Source organism: Diadema antillarum, unplaced genomic scaffold, assembly GCF_040938485.1.
Source record: "Diadema antillarum isolate AM-2024a unplaced genomic scaffold, OU_Dant_1.0 seq00000541_RagTag, whole genome shotgun sequence".
Classification (NCBI taxonomy): Eukaryota; Metazoa; Echinodermata; class Echinoidea; order Diadematoida; family Diadematidae; genus Diadema; species Diadema antillarum.
This window is the reverse complement of record NW_027271488.1, coordinates 293,574-314,152: the sequence shown is the minus strand read 5'-3', so window position 1 is coordinate 314,152 and position 20,579 is coordinate 293,574. Positions and strand designations below refer to the sequence as shown.

General features: G+C 38.7%; 1 protein-coding gene across 1 annotated transcript in view; it reads left to right on the top strand.

Annotated features, from left to right (window-relative positions):
- LOC139734702 (ras-related protein Rab-8A-like) overlaps positions 1–20,579 on the top strand; it is a 30,275-nt gene extending 9,696 nt beyond the window's left edge. The window contains exons 2-7 of the mRNA XM_071645495.1: positions 4,054–4,114; positions 7,679–7,739; positions 8,748–8,825; positions 17,207–17,296; positions 17,838–17,903; positions 18,577–20,579. Of these exons, the coding sequence (XP_071501596.1) occupies positions 4,054–4,114; positions 7,679–7,739; positions 8,748–8,825; positions 17,207–17,296; positions 17,838–17,903; positions 18,577–18,720 (500 nt within the window). The 3' untranslated portion in view covers positions 18,721–20,579. The remainder of the gene's footprint in view (positions 1–4,053; positions 4,115–7,678; positions 7,740–8,747; positions 8,826–17,206; positions 17,297–17,837; positions 17,904–18,576) is intronic.

Here is a 20,579-nt window from a genome sequence, read left to right as displayed (position 1 = left end):
CGTATTTCAAGCCACGGTATGGTAAACTGGAATCAATCACTGCTCAAATACCGTTCATATTCACTTCCCCAAGGTTTAACAAGGGTGTAAAGTAATCGGACCTGTGCCAATATTAATGCAATGTCCATGCAAAGTTAGCCGCGGCCCTGCCGGGCGACCCGTGCTGCGGCACACCTCTCCAGCTCTCGGCTCCAGAGTAGACAACATACCGTAAAGTTCCGTGTATAAGACGCACTATTTTTTCGTCGGAAAACGTTGAAAATCGGGGGTGCGTCGTATACACGGGTACAGTCGAATCACGGAAAAAAAATCCGTCATGTACACCCAATTTTATAAGGCCAACTTGGGGCCATGTATGCCCATCGACGTTTGGAAGGTAAGCAATCACTAAAACTTACGGATAAATTAGCGATCTTTCAATCTGGACACACACAAAAGCTGCAAGTACAAGATAAACTTACATCGGCCTTGTGCAGTAACGATGTATCAATCTGGCCATAGACAACAGCTGTAACAGCACTGCTGTATGCTACCGATGTCAGTCTACCAAGCTACCAACAGCCAACCTAGTAGCTGGAATACGCGATGTACAGGTATCATTACTAAATTACCGATACCGTAAAACTTATCAATGTACTAGTATCAATATGGCCACAGGATCGACACTATGTCACCGCAAATATGAACGATGTGTGAAGCATGCATGCATATCCACGTCATTCGTTTGCTCTTCATTTCACGAGGCCAGCTAGGATAGCATAGCTACACTTTCACGAGGCCAGCTAGGATAGCATAGCTACACTGTAGCTAGCTAGCAAGCCTTTGGCAAAGGCAGCAGCTGCAGAGAGGCTTTTGCAATGGACTCGCGTGCACACAGCGATCGGATCGAAGTGCGCTTGCCCGTTGCGCGCTGTGTGTGCAAGTCCATTGCTCTCTGTGTGCGTGTGCTGAAATTATAGCGAGCTGCCTTTTGCAAAAGGCTAGCACTGTGCCTGTGCATACAAGCATGGTACAAGAGACATACACGTTACTGGTAGTGCATGAGTGTACTACCGTACGCACCGTACGTCTTGCCGTATGATCCCTCTGCTACACTTGTTGATGTTTTTCTTATTTTCCGTAATGAACCTTCCAGTCTGACATGCGTCAATATGCGAGACCCTCTGCTATCATGACAGCAAAGATCGTACTGTACACTCGTGAGTACGATATGCATGACACATGTACCACGATTGAAAGGCAAAACAATAGCAAGTGAGTACCGAGACAAGTCTCGCATTTTGCGACTTCCATATTTTGCCGATGTCAGATGAATACCGTTAAAAGAAAATATAAAAGGAAACGAAAAATAGAGCAAATACATGCTGCATTCTAGGGAAATTTTGAGATGAAATAATATGTATGACACACGCAATATTTGCGTGGAAATTTTCGTGTTTTGTTTTTTTTTTTAATTTTAGGTCCGAAAGTAGGGGTGCGTCTTATACACGGGTGCGTCTTATATACGGAACTTTACGGTACATGTACATTTATACATAATGTATGTACCGGTATGTGGTGTAACTGTTGTTTAGTCGATTTTTTTTCAACTTACGCACAAGTCGAAAATCGCCTAAGTCGATGTGTTTTGCTCAGTCCCGAGAAGATCGACTTATGCGAGTTTAACTGTATATCAAATAGAAATGCAGTTTATGATACAATTTCTTCAATTTTTTAATATTTTGTTTTGTTTTTGTTCTGGAAGTAGCCCCTCTACATCCATCTGTACAAAATTGAATTATCATAAGCTGAATTTGTCTGTCATACATTGTAGATATGTCATAAAATATCAAGTATGGAGTATTTCAAACAGGCTATCAATTTTCTACCATTATGTGTCATCACCTCATCTCTTCCCCTCCCCCTAAAAAAAAACCCAAAACAAAAAAAAAACAAAAACAAAACAAAACAAAAAACAAAAACTCTCTTTTTCATGTAAACAGTATACAAATTAATTCATGACAAGATAACACAAATTTCATTATAACAACATGCATGTAAATTCCACATTGTCAATATTACGAATGAAAAAGAAAGCATTTTGGTAAAAAAGGAAAAGAAACAAACACATCAAACAAAAGGCAACAAGACACCCCCCCCCCCCCCCCCCCCACCTCCAACCAACCCCATATCTGGCGAACCCGCTTGCCATCTCTTTTTTGTGTGTGTGTGTCAATCTTTTATTTTTGTATATAAACAATATAACAAATTAATTCATGACAAGATGACATGACACACACACACACATGACACACACACACTCACACACACACACACACACAACAATGACTATTGAGGCTAGCTTGATGAGGTATTCATAAAGCCCAGATAAATGTGCATTCAGCTCCTTAAGCCTCTCTTGACCACATTACATGTATATACTTTATAAACTGTTATATTCATGTACAGATATTTTCGCCTATGAGGAAGTCACATACATTTTTGCGAGATGTTGTTTTCACAAATGGATACCGACACGATAGTAGATGCACTATTTCCCTAGCGCATGGCAACATTTTTGTGTGTTGTTAAATCCGCAATCCAACTGTGATTGGTGAAATTCGTGAAAATTAAACCCTTGCAAATATAACAGTTTATACAGTAATCTGTATGCTGCTCATTCAGGATGGGGCACCATCAGTACGAGCAGCTTCCATTCACACCAAGTACTGTATAGATATCATACCGTTCCAGGAATGAATGTTGGTGTTGTGAAACCAAACTGATTATGAGTGACTCAACTGTATTGATCTAATGTTGGTGACAAATTGTAGAGGGATTGATATGACAAGCAATGCCACACACACACACACACACACACACACACACATATGGACGCACGCACACTACATGTAATATACACGTGCATACACTGTATACAGCTGTACATTGTACGCTGTACACACATGTGCACACACCCAATATTTTTGCATGTTTGGGTCAAGTGCAACAGAAATACAAAGGTACCCTTTCAGAGAAAATTGAAAGTGCTATTTTCCTGCAACTTGCTCGCAATAAACTCATTGTCACATCTTCTTTATACATTGTATATGTGTATTCACATATGATACAATAATAATATGCCTTCAGGGTAAGATCCCAGTGATTTTTTGTGAGTTTTTGTTTTCATGTTCATGAGACTGAATTTAAGCTTACCGACAAAAATATGTACATTGAGAAAATACAATCTTGTAGACATAATATGTATAAGTGAATGAATAAATGAGTATGAAGAAAAAATTATATGGCTGCAAAAAGCTACGTGTACCATTCAGAGAGAAACCAGCGTGACATGAACAGAAAATCTACAAGCTTTGCTTTTCGGTGGGTCTCCCATCTCCATCCTCCACCTCATTCATCACCCAAATGTCTTACTTCTTCAATCCCCAACAAAAGTATACTGTACTCCACTCTAGTTGATGTCGATATTCCTTCACTTTCATTCACATTGTGACTATATTAACGTTGAGATGGAGAAAAACAAAACAAAATATACACTTGAACTGAACTTGAACGGAAATGAACATGCAGTCCATTCTCTACATTGCCTGTCTCCCATGACCAAGCAAAGTAATCTAATGTGTGTGGGGTGTTGCATGAAAGATCTTTGAACATGATGTACTGTGTACGTACATGTATTTCCCAGAACGTTTAGCTACATTGTACATGATTCTCTGAAAATCCCAGTTGTTCCAAAACTACAGTGTAAATGCTGAAAATGACCACATCTGCAGTGACAGTACAAATGTGTACTAGGTACCTGTGATATGAGGCTCAAAAAGTAATTGAGGTTATACACAAGATGAAATGTGCCATGAGTCTTTAATGTGTCTGTATTTAAAGTAGAGGCAGAAATAAAACAAACAAACAAACAAACAAACTTAGACATGTCTCTGTGTGGTATTCATCTACTTTCATGGCAATGTTACCAGTATTTAATGAGGTCTACCAAGTATCAGGTGCTATCCTTGAATGTATTTTTTTTTCTTTCCCTCTCTCTTTCCTTCCCTGCAGGAATTGATTTCAAGATTAGGACGATAGAATTAGATGGCAAGAAGATCAAATTACAAATATGGTGAGTACGATCATTTTTTTATCTATTTCTTTTTCCTTGGCTACATGTACTCGGGGTAATTTTCTGCTGGGTCCTTGTAGCCCCACTGTGTATATTGCGTGTGACCATTTATATAGATGAGTAAAGAGTGCTATCATCTCTGTCACATATCTTGCAATAGACTAAGACTTGAAAATTTTAAGCAGATGCTTGTCCGTAGTATAAACATGCATTTATAACCGATACTGTTGAAGTGCACGGCAGTACACAGTTGAAGAACTTACCAAAAATTCAATGAGTCAACCCTGTCTTCTACTTTTTTGTGTATTTAACTAATTTTTGTCTTTCTTTCCCCATTGAAACATCTGCTCATCTGTAGATGTTTCAGGTCTCCTCCTCCTCCTCCGTATAGGCTTCCTAAAAGTTTGTATCCTATTTGGTGATTAAGATTGGCACTAGGATATTGCCAGATGCTGAGGGGGATTACACATCTCCAGGAAAAATTGAAGCAGATGTTTTGGAAAACCTGCTCCTCAAAGAACGACATTTGAACCCCCCCCCCCCCCCCCCAAAAAAAAAAAAAAAAAAAAAAAGAGAGGAAGATATGAAGTCTAGCCAACAGCAATGGGAGCAATATTGAGATTGAAAATGTAAGGGATAAGTGATGATCAAAAGCTGAATCCTTGTGCTTGATTCAGTATTTTTACGCGTGGGTCCACTGTATCAAAACACATTACTCAACACACCATACACACACACACAAACATGCAACACACGCACACTCATGTATCTTTACCACCGAGGACAATCAAAGTACTAAGACCCCGTTTACAGTGCGGGGCTGGGCCGAGCCCGGCCTCAATTGTGGGGCCGAGCCCCACAATTTTGTCCGTTTACACTGCCGGGCTCAGCCAGGGCTTTTAATTCAAACCTTTTAATATTTTGTCGTAGTGGCGCTCTGCTTGTAAACAAACGCAATTTGGTATAGTCTGATTTCCAGACCCTTTGCCAACTGGACTCCGCTTTGTCGCCACCTTTGCCGAAGGAAAAATCCTTTGCAGGACAAAACCACCTCAAACTATACTAGTTTTCGACGTTGAGGGCGTTAATATCCTTGATAGTGAAATAGTATGGACAGAGGGTCTGGAAGCCAGACTAAATTTGGTACCGCTTTTGGCCCAGTTTGCGTTTACACTGAGAAAAGGCTGAGCTCGGCCGTGGCTCGGCCGCCGCCGAGCCCGGCCTTTTCGCTCACTGTAAACGGGGTCTAGGTCAGTGTCTTGTGAGGACGTTCATCACAAAGTTGTGTTTGGATTGTGTAGCTTAGTCATACCAAGGAGGTATCACACGCTTGGTCACACAGAATGACTCTTCTCCAATATACTTACATGTGAATCTGAATGTTGTGGAATTGAAAAGTGAATCAGAAAAAGAAAAATAACAAAAAACCTTCAGTGATTGTAGCAGTGTGAAATCATGGATAATGCTGAACTGTGTAGGAATTCTGTCACTAATATACATGTATTTTGAAAGTACATTAGCAAACATTGAAGAGAAAACACACCTTTTTTAATGACTGTTTTTAAAAGAATTTTGAGAACTGTTTCGCTTCATATTCTGTCAGTTTCAAAAATGTATTATTTGTGCATACATGTACAAATAAGATGGGAAAATAACTTTATGACCAAAGCAATGAGATGTTGACATATTTTTGCATATACACTGTATGCACACATGTACATGTCTGTATGTTTTGTATGGATTTGCAGTATGAAGACTTATGCAATCTAGTGGTGTCGTAATTAATATGTCGTGTACACTCGTATCTGAAAGCCTCCTGTGGAGACACCACAGCTGCAAATGTTGAATACTATGCAGAAAGGGTGCATTTCATCTGCATTCTCTCGATATATGCCATTGATATGCAAATTTGATCAAAACATAATAGGTTTATTGATCACATGGTTATGAATCACATGATGTGGATCACCAAACTGCCCCATGTGTCAAGCCAGATGTACATTCTACACATGTATCTACTGTACACTCAATGTAACAGTATGTTTGCAACTACAGTAGAGTACCCTTTGTCAACTGTGGCTGTTGACTCTGGAATACAATGTCATATATGCATGTGGGCATGCATTGTGTTTGGCAGCAAACGTCAACAACCACTCAAGATTCCTGTTTGAAAAAAAAAAGTCACTCGAACTTTGACTCTTGAATCAGTGGTCTGCCAATGAACGGCATTACTTAGTCAAAGTATCTCATGTCGATGACATCACAGATTACAAACAAAGGGTATCGTAAAGGTTTATCTCTAGTGCACTGTTTCACAATGTAATATTCACCATGTAGCGTTTGCTTTTAGAAATCCAAATCCTATGATTCGAGTGCACCAGTCACTTAACAGTCACTTGAATTTCATTGCATTTTTCCTTATTTCACTTTATTTGGCTACATCATGAGCAAGCTGAAATATTTGTTTATTATAGCGCCTTCAGACTAATATCAATTTGACATTTCCACAGATATAGAAAGGTACTGGTTGGGTATCATTGTCTGTATTAAATTGCAAACATTGCCAAGGAATGGTAGTCAAAGATCATATGCAGACCAAAGTCTGCTCTGTACAATATATAGTGTTTGCATAGAAGCCAGGCCTTTAGACCTTTTCCGAGTAGACTCATAGTAGATTATCTCCCAAAAATTTGAAAGACACATTACTGTTGAAGCAGAATATGGAAGGTGAAAGAGAAAGGTCACTAAAAAATGATGTAGTATGATGACAGACGAAAGGTGACCGTACAATTATGTAATAAAAAAAGAAGAAGTTCTGTTTATCATATTAAAGGGATGAATGTATGTACTGGAGGGTGCCTGGACATATCAAATAGAGAATAAAACTAACACTGTCATTGGCAGGTGTATTGTGTGTGTGTATTATTTCACACCTATCATACATAGTCTATTTAAGTGCAGATGTCTATGGGCAAAATTTGATAGAAAGTGAGAATGTGTGCAGATATAGTGCTATCAACTTTAAAGGGGCTGTACAGTACTGGTTGAGGTGGGGATTCATGTTTTGAACATTCCTTAGTGAGATAATGTGAGACCTGGAAGAAATATGAAAGAGCATGTATTTTTAAGAAGGATTCAACGTTTATTTGATGAAAATTGGTTTTCAAATGGCTGAGATATCCAAAAAAGTGATAATAATATAAGACTACATACCATGCCTTTTATTAGGATCTCTTTGTTTCACCTTGTTTTTGGATATCTCGTCCATTTCAAAACGGATTTTCATCAAATAAACTTTTGATACCCCTTGGAAGTGCATGCTCTTTGACATCTCGTAGAGTGGTTTCTGAATATCTCGCAAAACGTTAAAAGCTAAATCCTCACCTTGACCAAAACTGTACTCACCCTTTAAATCTACCTACGACACCTCTGTGGAACTTCTGCACCATGAATGTTTTTGTGGAGTATCTACAGATTGTACCAAGGATTTTTTTTTTTCTACAGTGTGAATATTATTTGGACAAATGTATGAACATTTGTTTTTTCTTTCTTTCATGTCATCAGGGACACAGCTGGTCAGGAACGATTCCGCACGATCACAACGGCGTACTACAGGGGAGCCATGGTGAGAGAGCTGAAAATATTGACAGGGTCCATCTCATTCCTTATAAATTGCTTCATATTATGTGGTAATATGAGTCGACATAACAAATTGAGAAAAGAACGAATGGATCTTGATTGTGAAGTGATCATGGAGAAGGTTAAAATTCTTACTTTTAGGTAGAGATCTTCCCAACCCCCCCCCCCTCATTTTTGGGGGAGAGTCTTTCAAAGGTCATTGACAGAGGATGGAATAAAAAATAATGTATCATGTGATATCAATTTTATTATCATAAAAATTATAATGTCCTGTCCTTGTGATTATATGTGTGTGCTTGCTTTCTGGATAACTAAATTACCTTTTGGAGTTTGGTAAGAAATAAATGCAAAAGTTAAGAAAATGCCCAAGATTTGAGGCAAGAAGGTATTTGAGCATTCAAACAGCAAACTTAAATGCTCTTTCTTCCTTTTCTTTTTTTTTTCTTTGTCTTTTTGTGTAAAATTGTTATCTTTCACAGTTTTCAGAATAAACATGTGTACATGTTACGACTGGCCCAGTGTAGATATTTCATAAGTTGTCAAAACACATCAAGGGAACTCGTCTTTACCTAGCCTACTGGTTTTGTGTTGTTGATCTCTTTGGTTTACCAACTTGGTACCCATGTCTTTCAGTGCCTGTGTATCAAGAAAGAATTTTAGCCTTATAAAAGTTAAGTGGCTACAATAATAAACATTTCATTTTGAGAACAAAAAAATGCTACACTAAAAGTTGATTCATTCATTGTTCCTGGTACAAAGCTGAATGCTATGTAGTAGTGTATCAACATTGTGTATCAACATTGCATATATTTAGTAGACATTGTGTTGGTATGTGCTGGGTCATGCTGTAAATGGCTGCAGAAAGCATTATTGTGGTATACATTTCTTACCTCTAGGAATGGTCATATATCCTGTTTAGTTTGTACTTTCTTTGGGGGTCATCTGATTTTTTTTTTTTTCCGTATCATGTATGTTGTATGTTTGTTTTCTGAAGGGCATCATGCTGGTATACGACATCACAAATCAGAAGTCATTCGACAACATCAGGAATTGGATCAGGAATATTGAAGAGGTGAGTCAAATATCCTTGGCTGGATTTCACTGGTAATCTCTCTCTCTTATATCTTGATCTCCCCCTATATTGTCTCTCTCTTTTCTATCTATTTATCTGTCCATCTATCTATCTTTACATTAGTTTCATTATAACTCACAGTCTTTATTCTTCATTCAGACTCCGATTTAGATGTGAACCTGTTGTGAATATGGGCTAACAAACAGGCCAGTGTTACTGACAGGTAAATTCGTGGTCTAAATTTAGTGCGGAGACCATGTTTGAACCTCCCATGAGGATTCATGCAGGGCGGTCTGGGACTCTACACCAATACGTGCATGTGGTATATACACTGCCATTGTTTGAACTTGCTGCCAAGTATCTGCGTTGGAGCCTATATCCACAGTGCCAAGCAGGAAGTAAGCTGATGAAGACACGAATAACCACAGAGTAGAGAGATTAGCAATGTCTGCTAATTGCACATATTATGTGAAATAATTGTAGGCTTGTTGTTTTTGTGTACCCAATGAGCCGCCATCGGTTTATTGTATGTGTTTTACCGTGCGCAAGCGTTGGGTGAGGATAAGTGTGCAAGAAGTTGATATGTTACAGTTGTACATCTTTGAGGTTGTGTGGTAGATACAAAATGAATAAGTACATGGTATGTAACAGTCAATGTGGGGGGGGGGGGGGGGGGTATAGAGAATGGTGGTTATTCGGTGTCATGCCTTGTTAAATTTATTCACAGAATTAATCTAAAAAATTCCCTGAATCTTGCATATTGCTCTTCCTCACCCCACTGAGTAGCAGTGACAAGTTATTTATTTGGGGGTTTTTTTATGCACCTTTATATGCTTGAATATGGGAATCCAAACCACTGTGATTTTATATTTTTGACCTTTATAGGCTTGAATGTAGGAATTCCAACCAATGTGATTTTGCAAGTTGTAAAAACCACAGGTTTCATGAAGATATTCTGTTTTAATGTCACAGATCTTTGCTTATTGCCTTTGTCATGCAATAGATAACTGCTTCTCCACCCCTCCCCCCTTTTTTTTTGGATCAAGTTTCACATGTGTGCACACATGTATATTTAGCAATACTATCAATAGCAAGGTCATGCATATTAGATGTAGTCTGTGCTTTATACACCTTGATAACCTGGAAGAATATTGTGTAGGTACAGTATGTAGGTGTATAAACAGGAATATGACACATTGCTGCATAGCATGGATGCCAGATTGTGAAAAATACAATGAGGTAGATTTGTAACAACAACTTTTACCATTGCAAGGAGGATGGGTATGAATCATTCACCATGCGTACTATAAAACATGAGAATTTCTTTGGGATGGGGGTGGGGATGGGGGAGGGGGGAATGGGGTGGTTTCAGGCTTTCCAGCATCCATTCTATTAAATTATGCTTTACATTATGAGGTAATAACTTCATAATGATAGTGTGAAGTCAGAAGACTACATTCCCATTTTGCAGAGGATGGTAAATTTAGACATCTGGCTGCTTTTTTTCCCCTCTCTCTCTCTCTCTCTCTCTCTTGGCTGAATATCTGTAGAATAATCACTCTTTCTACACGTATGCATGCTGTTTGTGGTTTACATTGTACATGTTTGCATCCAGCACTGTCAGAAGCGGAAATGCATCAAAAATTTATCAGATTATCCAGTTTGAATAGTATAATTACTCGGTTTATTTTTGAGTTGTTTTCTGTAAGTGTTAGTCATCAGTATGTCTATACTAGGGGACCATGTATTATATGATAAAGGAGGAATTGCTGATTTTTGCAGAGGGAAAGACAGTTCATCATGTCGTAGCCACCAGAGTGTAGCCTGAAAGCCAATGTGGGAGAGTGTGCTGCATCCCAGTGTTGCGCCTCCTTCAATTCAGGAAGTGCAGTGGTGCAGGGATCCCCCCTCCAGCAAGCCACTGGGTTCTGATTCGGCAGGGGGACATTAGTCATCTCCTACCTCCAAGAAGATGGATCATCACCCTCATGTCCCTGTGTTGATCCATCATTCCTCCCATCGGCTGTGGTAGTCTTGACAATTGTCTCCTCAGACCCCTTGCTGCCACCTCCATTCCTCCTGCTATCTGCAGTAGTCTCTATGCATGTCTGTTCAGACCTCTTGTCCGATTCTACGCACATTGACTTTGTTGGTATCGACAAGTATGATAGTCTTATACTTTTGTCTCTTTATATTTCTTGCTTCCCCTGTTCCTCTGATTGGCTTTGATAATCTTGACAACTGTCACCCCAGACCTTTTTTCTTGAGCCACGTTCCACCCATAGGCTGTGATAGTCTTGATAATTGCCTCTATTGGCCGTAAAGTATTCGATGCAATAGTCTTTGCAGATGTTGACGTTTTCTACCCATTGACGCTGTTAGTGTTGACAAGTTACTCTTATAGATTTCCTGTTGCCATGTTTAGTCTACTGGCTGGAGAGAAGTGTCTTTCAGACCTTCTGCGGCTACATTACACCCATTGGCTCTGATATTCTTAAAATACAGAGTCTGTTCAGACCTTTTGTTGTTCCATCCAACCCATTGGTTGTGATAATCTTTTGATTACACATGTTGCTGCAGATGTCTTCTGGCTGCATTACCCTATCCATTGAATGTGCAAGATTTGGTGGGTGTGATTTCAGACCCGTGTATCGCAATTTGTCTCATTCCCTGTAATAATCTTTGAACAAGGCATCACCCTCTCTTCTACTTGCAATGGAATGGGACAAATTTGGAAAGAAGAGACAGACATTTGCATGGCTGCTGATAATGACTTTTGCGATCTGTATTTGGGGAATGCCCATGAAAGAAATGGAAGAAAGACAATAAAATCAGCATGAGTCACATGTTTAAAGGCAGTCGTCCATGGTCATGATGGAGAAAAGGAGATCACCATACCATGACACTGATCTTGAGGCAATGCAAATTGATGATTTTGGGAGCTTTACTTTGAACTGACTTTGAGTATTTTTGCAGGTACCGGATAAAAGTGTGCATAGAGTGTCCATGAATAGTCTAAGATCTGCCATTTCTCAAGCATTGAATATGAACATAAACAGAGACACAAGCATGCACTCACTCACACTCACACACACACACTCTCTCTCTCATACATACAATGTATAGTTATTCAAGTCTTCAGGAGGAGCATGGTTAAAAACGTGTGGGACTTCAGACATTTTATCAGTAGTAAAGTGACTTGCCATACAATATGTGGATTTCAGGTACTGGTAACATGCTTGTATTCAATACATACTGCATTGCAGTATGGTAGATATTTGCATCAACATCATTCATTAGTCCACACTTCACTCGCTGTAAAATGTCAGTGATATTGAGAAAATTTTCTGCTTTACATGATTCATGAGAAAGCATTTAACAAGCGTAATCACAAGTTACACAGCATAGCAGATATCCTGCACTCAAAGACTGGGGGTGGATATACTGAGTTACTGTAGACGTGTGTTGTCATTGGCAGTACTTCAAGTGTGAAAGAAATTTCTCCGTGAAGCAGATAAACTATTTGGGCGTGAAGCATCAAACTGCATGCCTGACTGTTTATTGTGTATTTCACATCCATTATGTCTGGCAGCTTTACTGAAAAAAAAAAGGACAAAACTAAGCAGAAGAAGATTTACAAAATTGCATCAGTGCGCTTGGTATGGAGTTACATATTGTATATATGCAGTGATCTGTGAATCTCATACAATGTATGTTAGCTATACAACTTACAATGTAAGAATGTATGTAAGAATACTACTGTAAACGTCAATATTTTCGCGCAATTAATTTTTCGCGCTGAGCGGCTCGAAAACATATTTGCGGGTTCTTAAATTCGCGCTCCGCATCGGGTTAATACACAGTCGCTGTTTTCATCCAGCGCGATGCCAGCGTACGATAAGCGACGTAGCGAGCGGCGCGAGTGCGAGTACAAGCGCTCAACTACATAGTGCATGTGCAATGTAAACTTTTATTTTACTTGATACATGTACTGTAGGACTAGTACTGTAGTCGCGGGGATGTAGCACACCAATCGGCCGTGGGCTCGGTGCATGCGGTGAGTGCGATGATACTGCTATATGTGTAAACATGTCTGTACTACGTAGCAGTATCATCGACGAAGCGCACTAGGCCGTTCAAAAAGTGCATAGAAAATTGCGAAGATATATTCGCGCGTTTTTGAATTCGCGCTAGCCGAACGTAGCGTGAAATCCACAAAAATTAATGTACCGCGAAAATTTCCACGTTTACAGTAATGTACAGATTGTATGCAAAATTCCTGTTTTGTGTAATGAGTGATTATTTGCAGTTCTATAGTGTAGACTGCAGATGAACAGCTACGAGAAAGGAAGTACAGTAGCAACATAACCGGCAGTGGAGTAGATTTGTGTCCATAGTGATTCTGTCTTTGCTTGGGAATTTTTCTTTTTGATTGAAATTACATGAAACTGAAAGAAAGCCAGTCAAAACATGAGAACTACTAGTAATGTGAATAGGACTCACAATTTTTTCCAAAAGATTTCTGTCACCAATAGTGGTCCATAAGAGGAATGAAAATTTCTAGATATCTCAGGATAATGTTTTTTCCAGATGTCGAGCCTGAGCTTGTAGTGAAACAAAAGAATAGACCCATTGGTGCTAGCCATTTCCATTACCCACAGACATAAATGCTGAACATTTTTAATAGTTCAGTGAGAGAGGAGTCTACTCATTGCCATTATATCCTAACTTTTGGGTCAGTTGCCAGCTTTTAACTGTAAGGGTCCCACAACCCCTGCTACTGGTATGCAAATATTCATAAAATTTGGTGATTCATTCATTTAAAAGACAGTCTACCTCCAGGCATCTCGTACTCAAATATAAATTTCACATATATCCCCATTGAGATGTGTCGTATAGTTTTTGATAAGAAGAAAAAAAGGCCTGGTAAAATCCCGAAGGGTAATTTTACATAAAAATGCTGCATGTGTGTGTTTCATCCGTGTTGATATTCTGTTAAATCAACTCATTTCACTTCAATCCACAGATGAGGGGTTGGGAAAAGGATGAGAAGGGGTGTGGTAAACATATCATAGGGGTATTTAAAGCCAGGCAGCTTGTTTAAATACTTCGTTTTGTGTCCAAGCAAAATCTTTATAGAGTTTTGTGTGTCTTTGCTATTTTCCCCCACTTTGAACTGGGGGCGTTTCATAAAGCTGTTCTTAAGATTACGAATGACTTACGAGCAACTGGTGATCAGTTCTTGTGCTGAATTATTGAAATTCTGATAAGTATAGGACATCACAACTGATCACCAGTCACTCGTAAGTTGTTCGTAACTTTAAGAACAGCTTTATGAAGCACCCCCTGGTGTCTAACGGTATGTTGTCTTGTGATATGGTCAGTAAGGTCCATTATACTTCAATGGTGTAGGATATTTCTTCATTGTGTTCCACACAGATGGCATTGATAAGTTTGCCACACTGTTATATCACACTCCTCTCCTGACCTTGGTTGTCTAGCAGATCCCTCATTAGCACTGATTGGCTCCAGCCAAAGCAAATCATCCACTACCAAGTGAATGATATACTCTTGCAAAAACTGTTTATTCAGCTTGTCACTTTCTGTATGATTATATTTTTTCATGTGTATTGCGTGACATATTTGTATGCCTGGTACACAGCCATTAACTCTGATTAGGTGTATCTGATACCTAGTATATTATTTTGAGAAAATGTACAATGTATTTTGATATCTGCTTGGCTACAAAATAAATCAGTTTGATCAAATCATTGTTAGCCCACTATGATAGATCCTGCAAGATGGTCCATGCTCAACACTCAGAAAAAGTGCTACTCGTTTGCCACTATAATGGAGTATACTTCCATAATTTACGGCTAGTATACGTTGTGCATTGTATTTACATGGCTGATAACTCTTGACTGGGGCAGTTGTGTCTTGGCCCATCGAGTTCTGTGGGATTTCATGAGCAGACACTGCTCTCTGGTCATCAAATTAGCAACTCTGGATTTTACTGCATACAGTATGTATATCTTGTGTATTTGAGTAAGATATACTTCAAATCACTACAGATGCATGAAGTCGGAATCTTCTGAAATGTCTTGCCAAATTAGAGATCAGTTGAAATTTTAACAATTAACAGGTTTTTGAAATTATAGTTGAGATTTTATTGTTTCTGTCATAGTAACTCAATGCAAAGTGTACTAAATGGAAGAAAGGGAATTGAAATTTGTGATCATAAATCTGCATCAGAGATTGGAAGCATAAGAAAATAGTCAGAGTGCTCTACCAAATGGCATGATGTATCACCAATATTTGAACACCATGTAGCTGTGTTTTCATAGTAATTTTACATACACTGTAGTCTGTACATGTATGTAGTTTTCATTGCTCCATGTAGTGTACAATACATAGTAAATACCATTATGTGATGCATTATCTGAGATGGCGCAGCAGAGATAATCTCATAGTGTTTGAATTTTGATCAGAAAGCAATGTAATTCAAATTGTACTCCTGGAAAATTAACTCAATGATTTATAATTATATCAGCAGGACCAATTACATTTCATCTAATGATTTTCAAGAATCAATGGTACAGTGTAAGCATTCAGCCAGTGTGCCATTTTTATCATTTTTCAGATGATGCTGGTAGTGACCTAGAAAAAAAAAATTGTGTTCGGTAGTGTACAGGGAGTGAGTATATATACGTTGTAGTTCTGCAGGATCTAATCATAAATTTTTATCTCATATGACCATGGTCATGTGACCCTGTCAGATACGATTGGTGCACAGAGTCGTCAACCAAGATATTACCAGTTCTGCATCTGTGTTTTCCTCAGTACTTCATACCTCTTTTGCCCTGGAATAGTGAGCATAGAAGTGTAATAATCATCAAAGCTGTCACCACGGTAGCATATACCCCTGAGTTACTACCCCCATCCTCTTCCCTCAATACCTCTTACAGACTGTGCGGGTCTGTGGGTCGCTCAAATATTCTACTCACAGCAACCGCCTGGAAAGTTGAAAACATAATTCAAGGCCTACTAACTGGGGCTTGCGCCCTGGTAGAATATTTGTGAGCAAGCGATGAATGATGTGGAATCTCTGGAAATTTGAAATTTTTTGCCTGATGCATCAAACGTGTGCACCACAGAAGCAGGGATGAATCACGGTTATTTTTAGGTTTCTGTGATTGTTGTTATTTTTTTATCTTTTTGCAATGAAGGGTCGTTAGGGGAAAACAAATACGGCTGTAATTTTACCACCACAGTTGGAACATCCTTCTGTCTCTCAGCTGACTTGTGTCATATACAAAACGTGATTACTGTATCTATGAATAGGATTTTAAAGGAATGCTGGGTAGTTTGCAAGTGTTAACAGGGACATTTCAAAATACATATACATGTACACAACTGTAGGACACAGCTAGGATGTACAGTGTACATTGTATGTGTACATTACTACCAGGTATTGTACCATTTTATAGCCAGCGTGTTTTGATGTCTTTGAGTCGTTGTGAGGAATTAAGTGTCAAAAGTCTGATGGATAAAGGAATAATCGAGTCAAAGGTTAAGAAAAAAAAAACACTTCAGGTATCCATGTTGTGCTCACTAGACACAGTTTTATGATGTGTAGTCCCATGTGTCCATATCTGTGTTTGGTTTCAGTCAACATGCTTGGAAATGAAAAGCACAATAATTAACAATGCCAAGACTGACTGTTACCTGCAGCTTTCTGAGGCATTGAAATGCTATTGAATCACATAAACTGACTAGTAGAAATTATTGTAACTAATCACCACTTAGTTTAGTTTCATATCAAATACATGAACATGTACCATGATGTACAGCTCATTTAAGAATTTGAAATGCATTGTATAGCTGTAAAATGAGGAATGTTCACATGCAATTTAATTTCGCAAATTTCACGAGAGGCAAGATTCATGAAATTAAAATGCATGCAAAAGTTCTTGTCTGCACTATATGCACTGAATGTTAAAAGGCAACTTGCGAAAATGTCATGCCACGAAAAAGGCCGTCGGCTCCAATTAGTGAAAATGTCATGTTTTACAGTACATGTACAGTACTTTAGGTGCAGTAGAGTTGCCGGTGGTACTGATAGAGTTAAAGAGTTAACTCTTACCTAGGCTGGTACAGAATCAATGCAAGGTGGACTGAAGCAGTAAGAAAACAGCGAAACTGTCCCCTATGTGCCGAGGCAGGCAATTTGGCAGGGCGTACAAATTATAAGCACCTACAGTACACGCTGTACTCTTTTAATTGTCGATCCAGTGTGAAGTCTGACCTGTACACCTCATCACTTCCGATCTGTCACTCCGTTGACTTTTACGTCCATATTTTGTTTATGATTACTTTCACAGCATGCGTCAGCGGATGTTGAGAAGATGATCCTTGGGAACAAATGTGACATGGATGACAGGAGAGCAGTATCAAAGGAGAAGGGAGAACAGGTAATCAAGTTCACTCACATCCAAAGTAGATTTTTTTTTTTTACAATTATCGTAAGAATTGTGTTTTAGTGCTCTGTTTTTGTCAGTTGATATGTTTCATAATGTGTTCATCACTTGATTAATGCATTCCTGGCCACAAATGGGGCTGGATGTATTTTCTGCTACCACTTGGGAGAAAAAATAGACTGTTCCCGCATGCACATACATACTTAAGGGGATTTCAACCAGCAGAACAAACTTGGTCCTTTACATTATACAACTATAGTCTTCCTTTCTTCTTGAGATGTTCCCCCTTCTTTTTGGCTCAAATTTGAAGTCCAGTGATTTTGCAGTATACATATGCTCACAAAATGCCAAAAACAGAAGGAGGTGTCTGGCCATACTAAGTAGGGAAAGTCATATAAAGATCGGAATGTGTTTATTATTGCAGATTTTGTCCATCTTCAGTACCACCTTAGTGCTATAGGTAAGAATATAATACATCATTTTGCTGACTATGCTGATTTTTTAAGATGTCCATTTTTTCCCTCTCTCTGTGCAGCTGGCAATAGAGTATGGCATCAAGTTCATGGAGACCAGTGCAAAGGCCAGCATTAACGTAGAAGAGGTAAGTAGGAATGAGTGCTTGCCTCTACTGTATTCCAGTTTTATTCAGTCATTGAAACATTAAAACAAATTGTTATGCTACTGCATATCATAATCCTTGTTTTTATGCTGCTGCTTTTCATATTTTTTTTTAAGTGTTAGCATAAGTATGACGTAATGAAATGAAAAATGTTGGGTCTAGTGACTGTATGAGATATGATGCTTTACCGTGCTTGATGACAGCAGAAAGGTTTTTCGTAGGAAAATGTATTTTATGAGAGAACCTGCCTGATATATGTAAAAGGTGTGATTATTTGAATATACATGTAGTCATGATGGAACAATCTTACTGAACGGGCCATCTGTTTATTTAATAAGAAAAGAACATTAGCAACGGAGAGGAAATGATGCAAAGTTTTTCACTTCATTTTTTAGCATTCTTTGTTGACAAATTTTCTTCATGCTTGACAGAGACATCAAGTTGAAGTGTATAGAGATTTTACATACTATGTCATTTCGAAAGTAAAGAGTATCAGAAGGACCAATAGGATTTGGTGCATTCTTTCCATATTTGTCTTAGCCCTTTCCGTGCCAATGAGTGAAATGTGCACAAATTTCATACACATACCAGTTGATGGACAACAGAACCGGTGTAGCACGCAGCATTAAGTTGATTCACCTTGTCTTGTTGGCAGGCTTTCGTGACACTTGCCAGAGACATCAAGTCGAAGATGGACAGGAAGATGGATGCCACAGGTCAGCAGAAGACGACCGGCGTGAAGGTCACGGAAAAAGAGTCGCAGAAGAAGAGCGGGTGGAAATTCTGCACTTTATTGTGATGTCCATGCCTGTCACAGTTGGAGACTGGCCCCGCCCCTTCCCGGGGATTCCCCCAAATCATCTCTGAGATAAAATTGCCGCGGGCAGGGTGTGGCAAGACCAATGGCACAAGCACACTCGGATATCATTTGATGGACCAAGTGCACTTGGTGGCTAGACCAATGTCTTTAAAGGCATAAGTCCCTCTCGCCTGCTCTGGATTATAAATATATACATATACATATAAATATATATATATATTATTTTTTTTCCATTCCCGTAAAGATGAGCACCCCTTAGCAAAGCAACCTTTTCTAACTTTTGCCAAGACTAACATAAAGGGGTGAAGTGTCCTGTGATGGTTTGCCTTTATTTTTTAGCTTCATCCTGCATTACAAAACATCAATGGCAAACTCTGCTATGGAAAACCCAGATTTCTTTCAAAAGCATAGTTTTTTTTTTTTTTGTGGGATATGTGGGAGGTCTTTCTGTATGGGCTGCTTTCTGATGACGGAGTGATCAAAGGTGTGTGCACAGGAAGTGATGCAAGCGAAGAAGGAAACACGATTCTCTTCATACCAAAGACTCATTGGTCTATCCTCTACCGTGTTGCCAATTTGAATCACCTGTTATTGTAGAAATTGTTTACAAAAAAACAACCAAACAAAACATTATTTAGTGTTTGTCTGAACTGTGCATTAGCCTAGAGATATAAATCAAAACATGACAATGTATTGCGTTATTTTTTAGCAGAAAAGAAAAGATTAAGGGATAGAAGTACAAGTGAGAGAAAACACACACACATACACACAAAAAGCATGTCCCCTTCCCTGAAATGATTTGTCAGACAAGTTTTGTCTTCTTGCTTTGGGATATCTCCATGTGCTCAAGTCTCCATTTGAAAAGAAGAATGTAACCAAGCAATTTCTCACTGCTTATCTGGAAGCAAAAGGGAGAATGCCGCCTAGCAACCAGCCTGTACACATCTTATGCCGAGTGGCTCTATAAACACAAGTAGTGGAGTCCATTGGACATTGCTCACTTTGCTGTCTTCTCAGAGTGTGATGCATCCCTTTAAGGGTACAGTTCAAATTTTCTCATCCCAGTGATAATGATGAAAAGAATGTCTCAATCCTCTGTCTGATCTAATACATCCAAAAGCACACATCACAAGTGGTAGTGAACCATGAAGATATGCCAGGTATATCGTGAATATGTCTGCCTATCCACACATACTAGCTGACATTTTGTACATCTCCTCATGTCTGTGTGGACTGGGAAGTATCAGCAGTGTGTGGATGCTTGTTTAGACTTTGTGTTTGGAGTGGAAATATATTTTTTCTTTTTTCTTTTTACATCAGTATACTGTTCAAAAAGTTTTAAAGAAAAAATCTGAACTGTACCCTTAAGGACTGTTGACGTGCCACGACTCCTAAAAAAAAGTAAATGTATGAAGTTTTAATGGGCATTCTTTGAGAAATATGTTTGAGGTCAGTGAAAATATATGTCTCAAAATTTGCTCCCTTTTTCTACTTTTTATGTTGTAAAATTTATATTATGATATACTGTAAGTAATAATGCATGCAAGAATGTTGTACATGTATTGATGATGAATTGTAGCTCTGCAGATGAAAAAGACATGTGAGGCAGTGTTTGCAGTGTGGAGAAGGGAAATTCTTTCTTGTTTTAACATTCTCTTTTTCCCCCCACTGGTCAATAGTTCTACATTATGTGATATTTGAAGTTGCACTCTGTGTAGTTTCTCACAGAGTCTTGCTGTTTTTGGAATAATTGGAATAATTTACGGACAATGAGGAATTAAGCATCTGAATATTAATATTTTTCTGTGTTTTTTTTTTCTGTCATTTTTTTTTTCAAG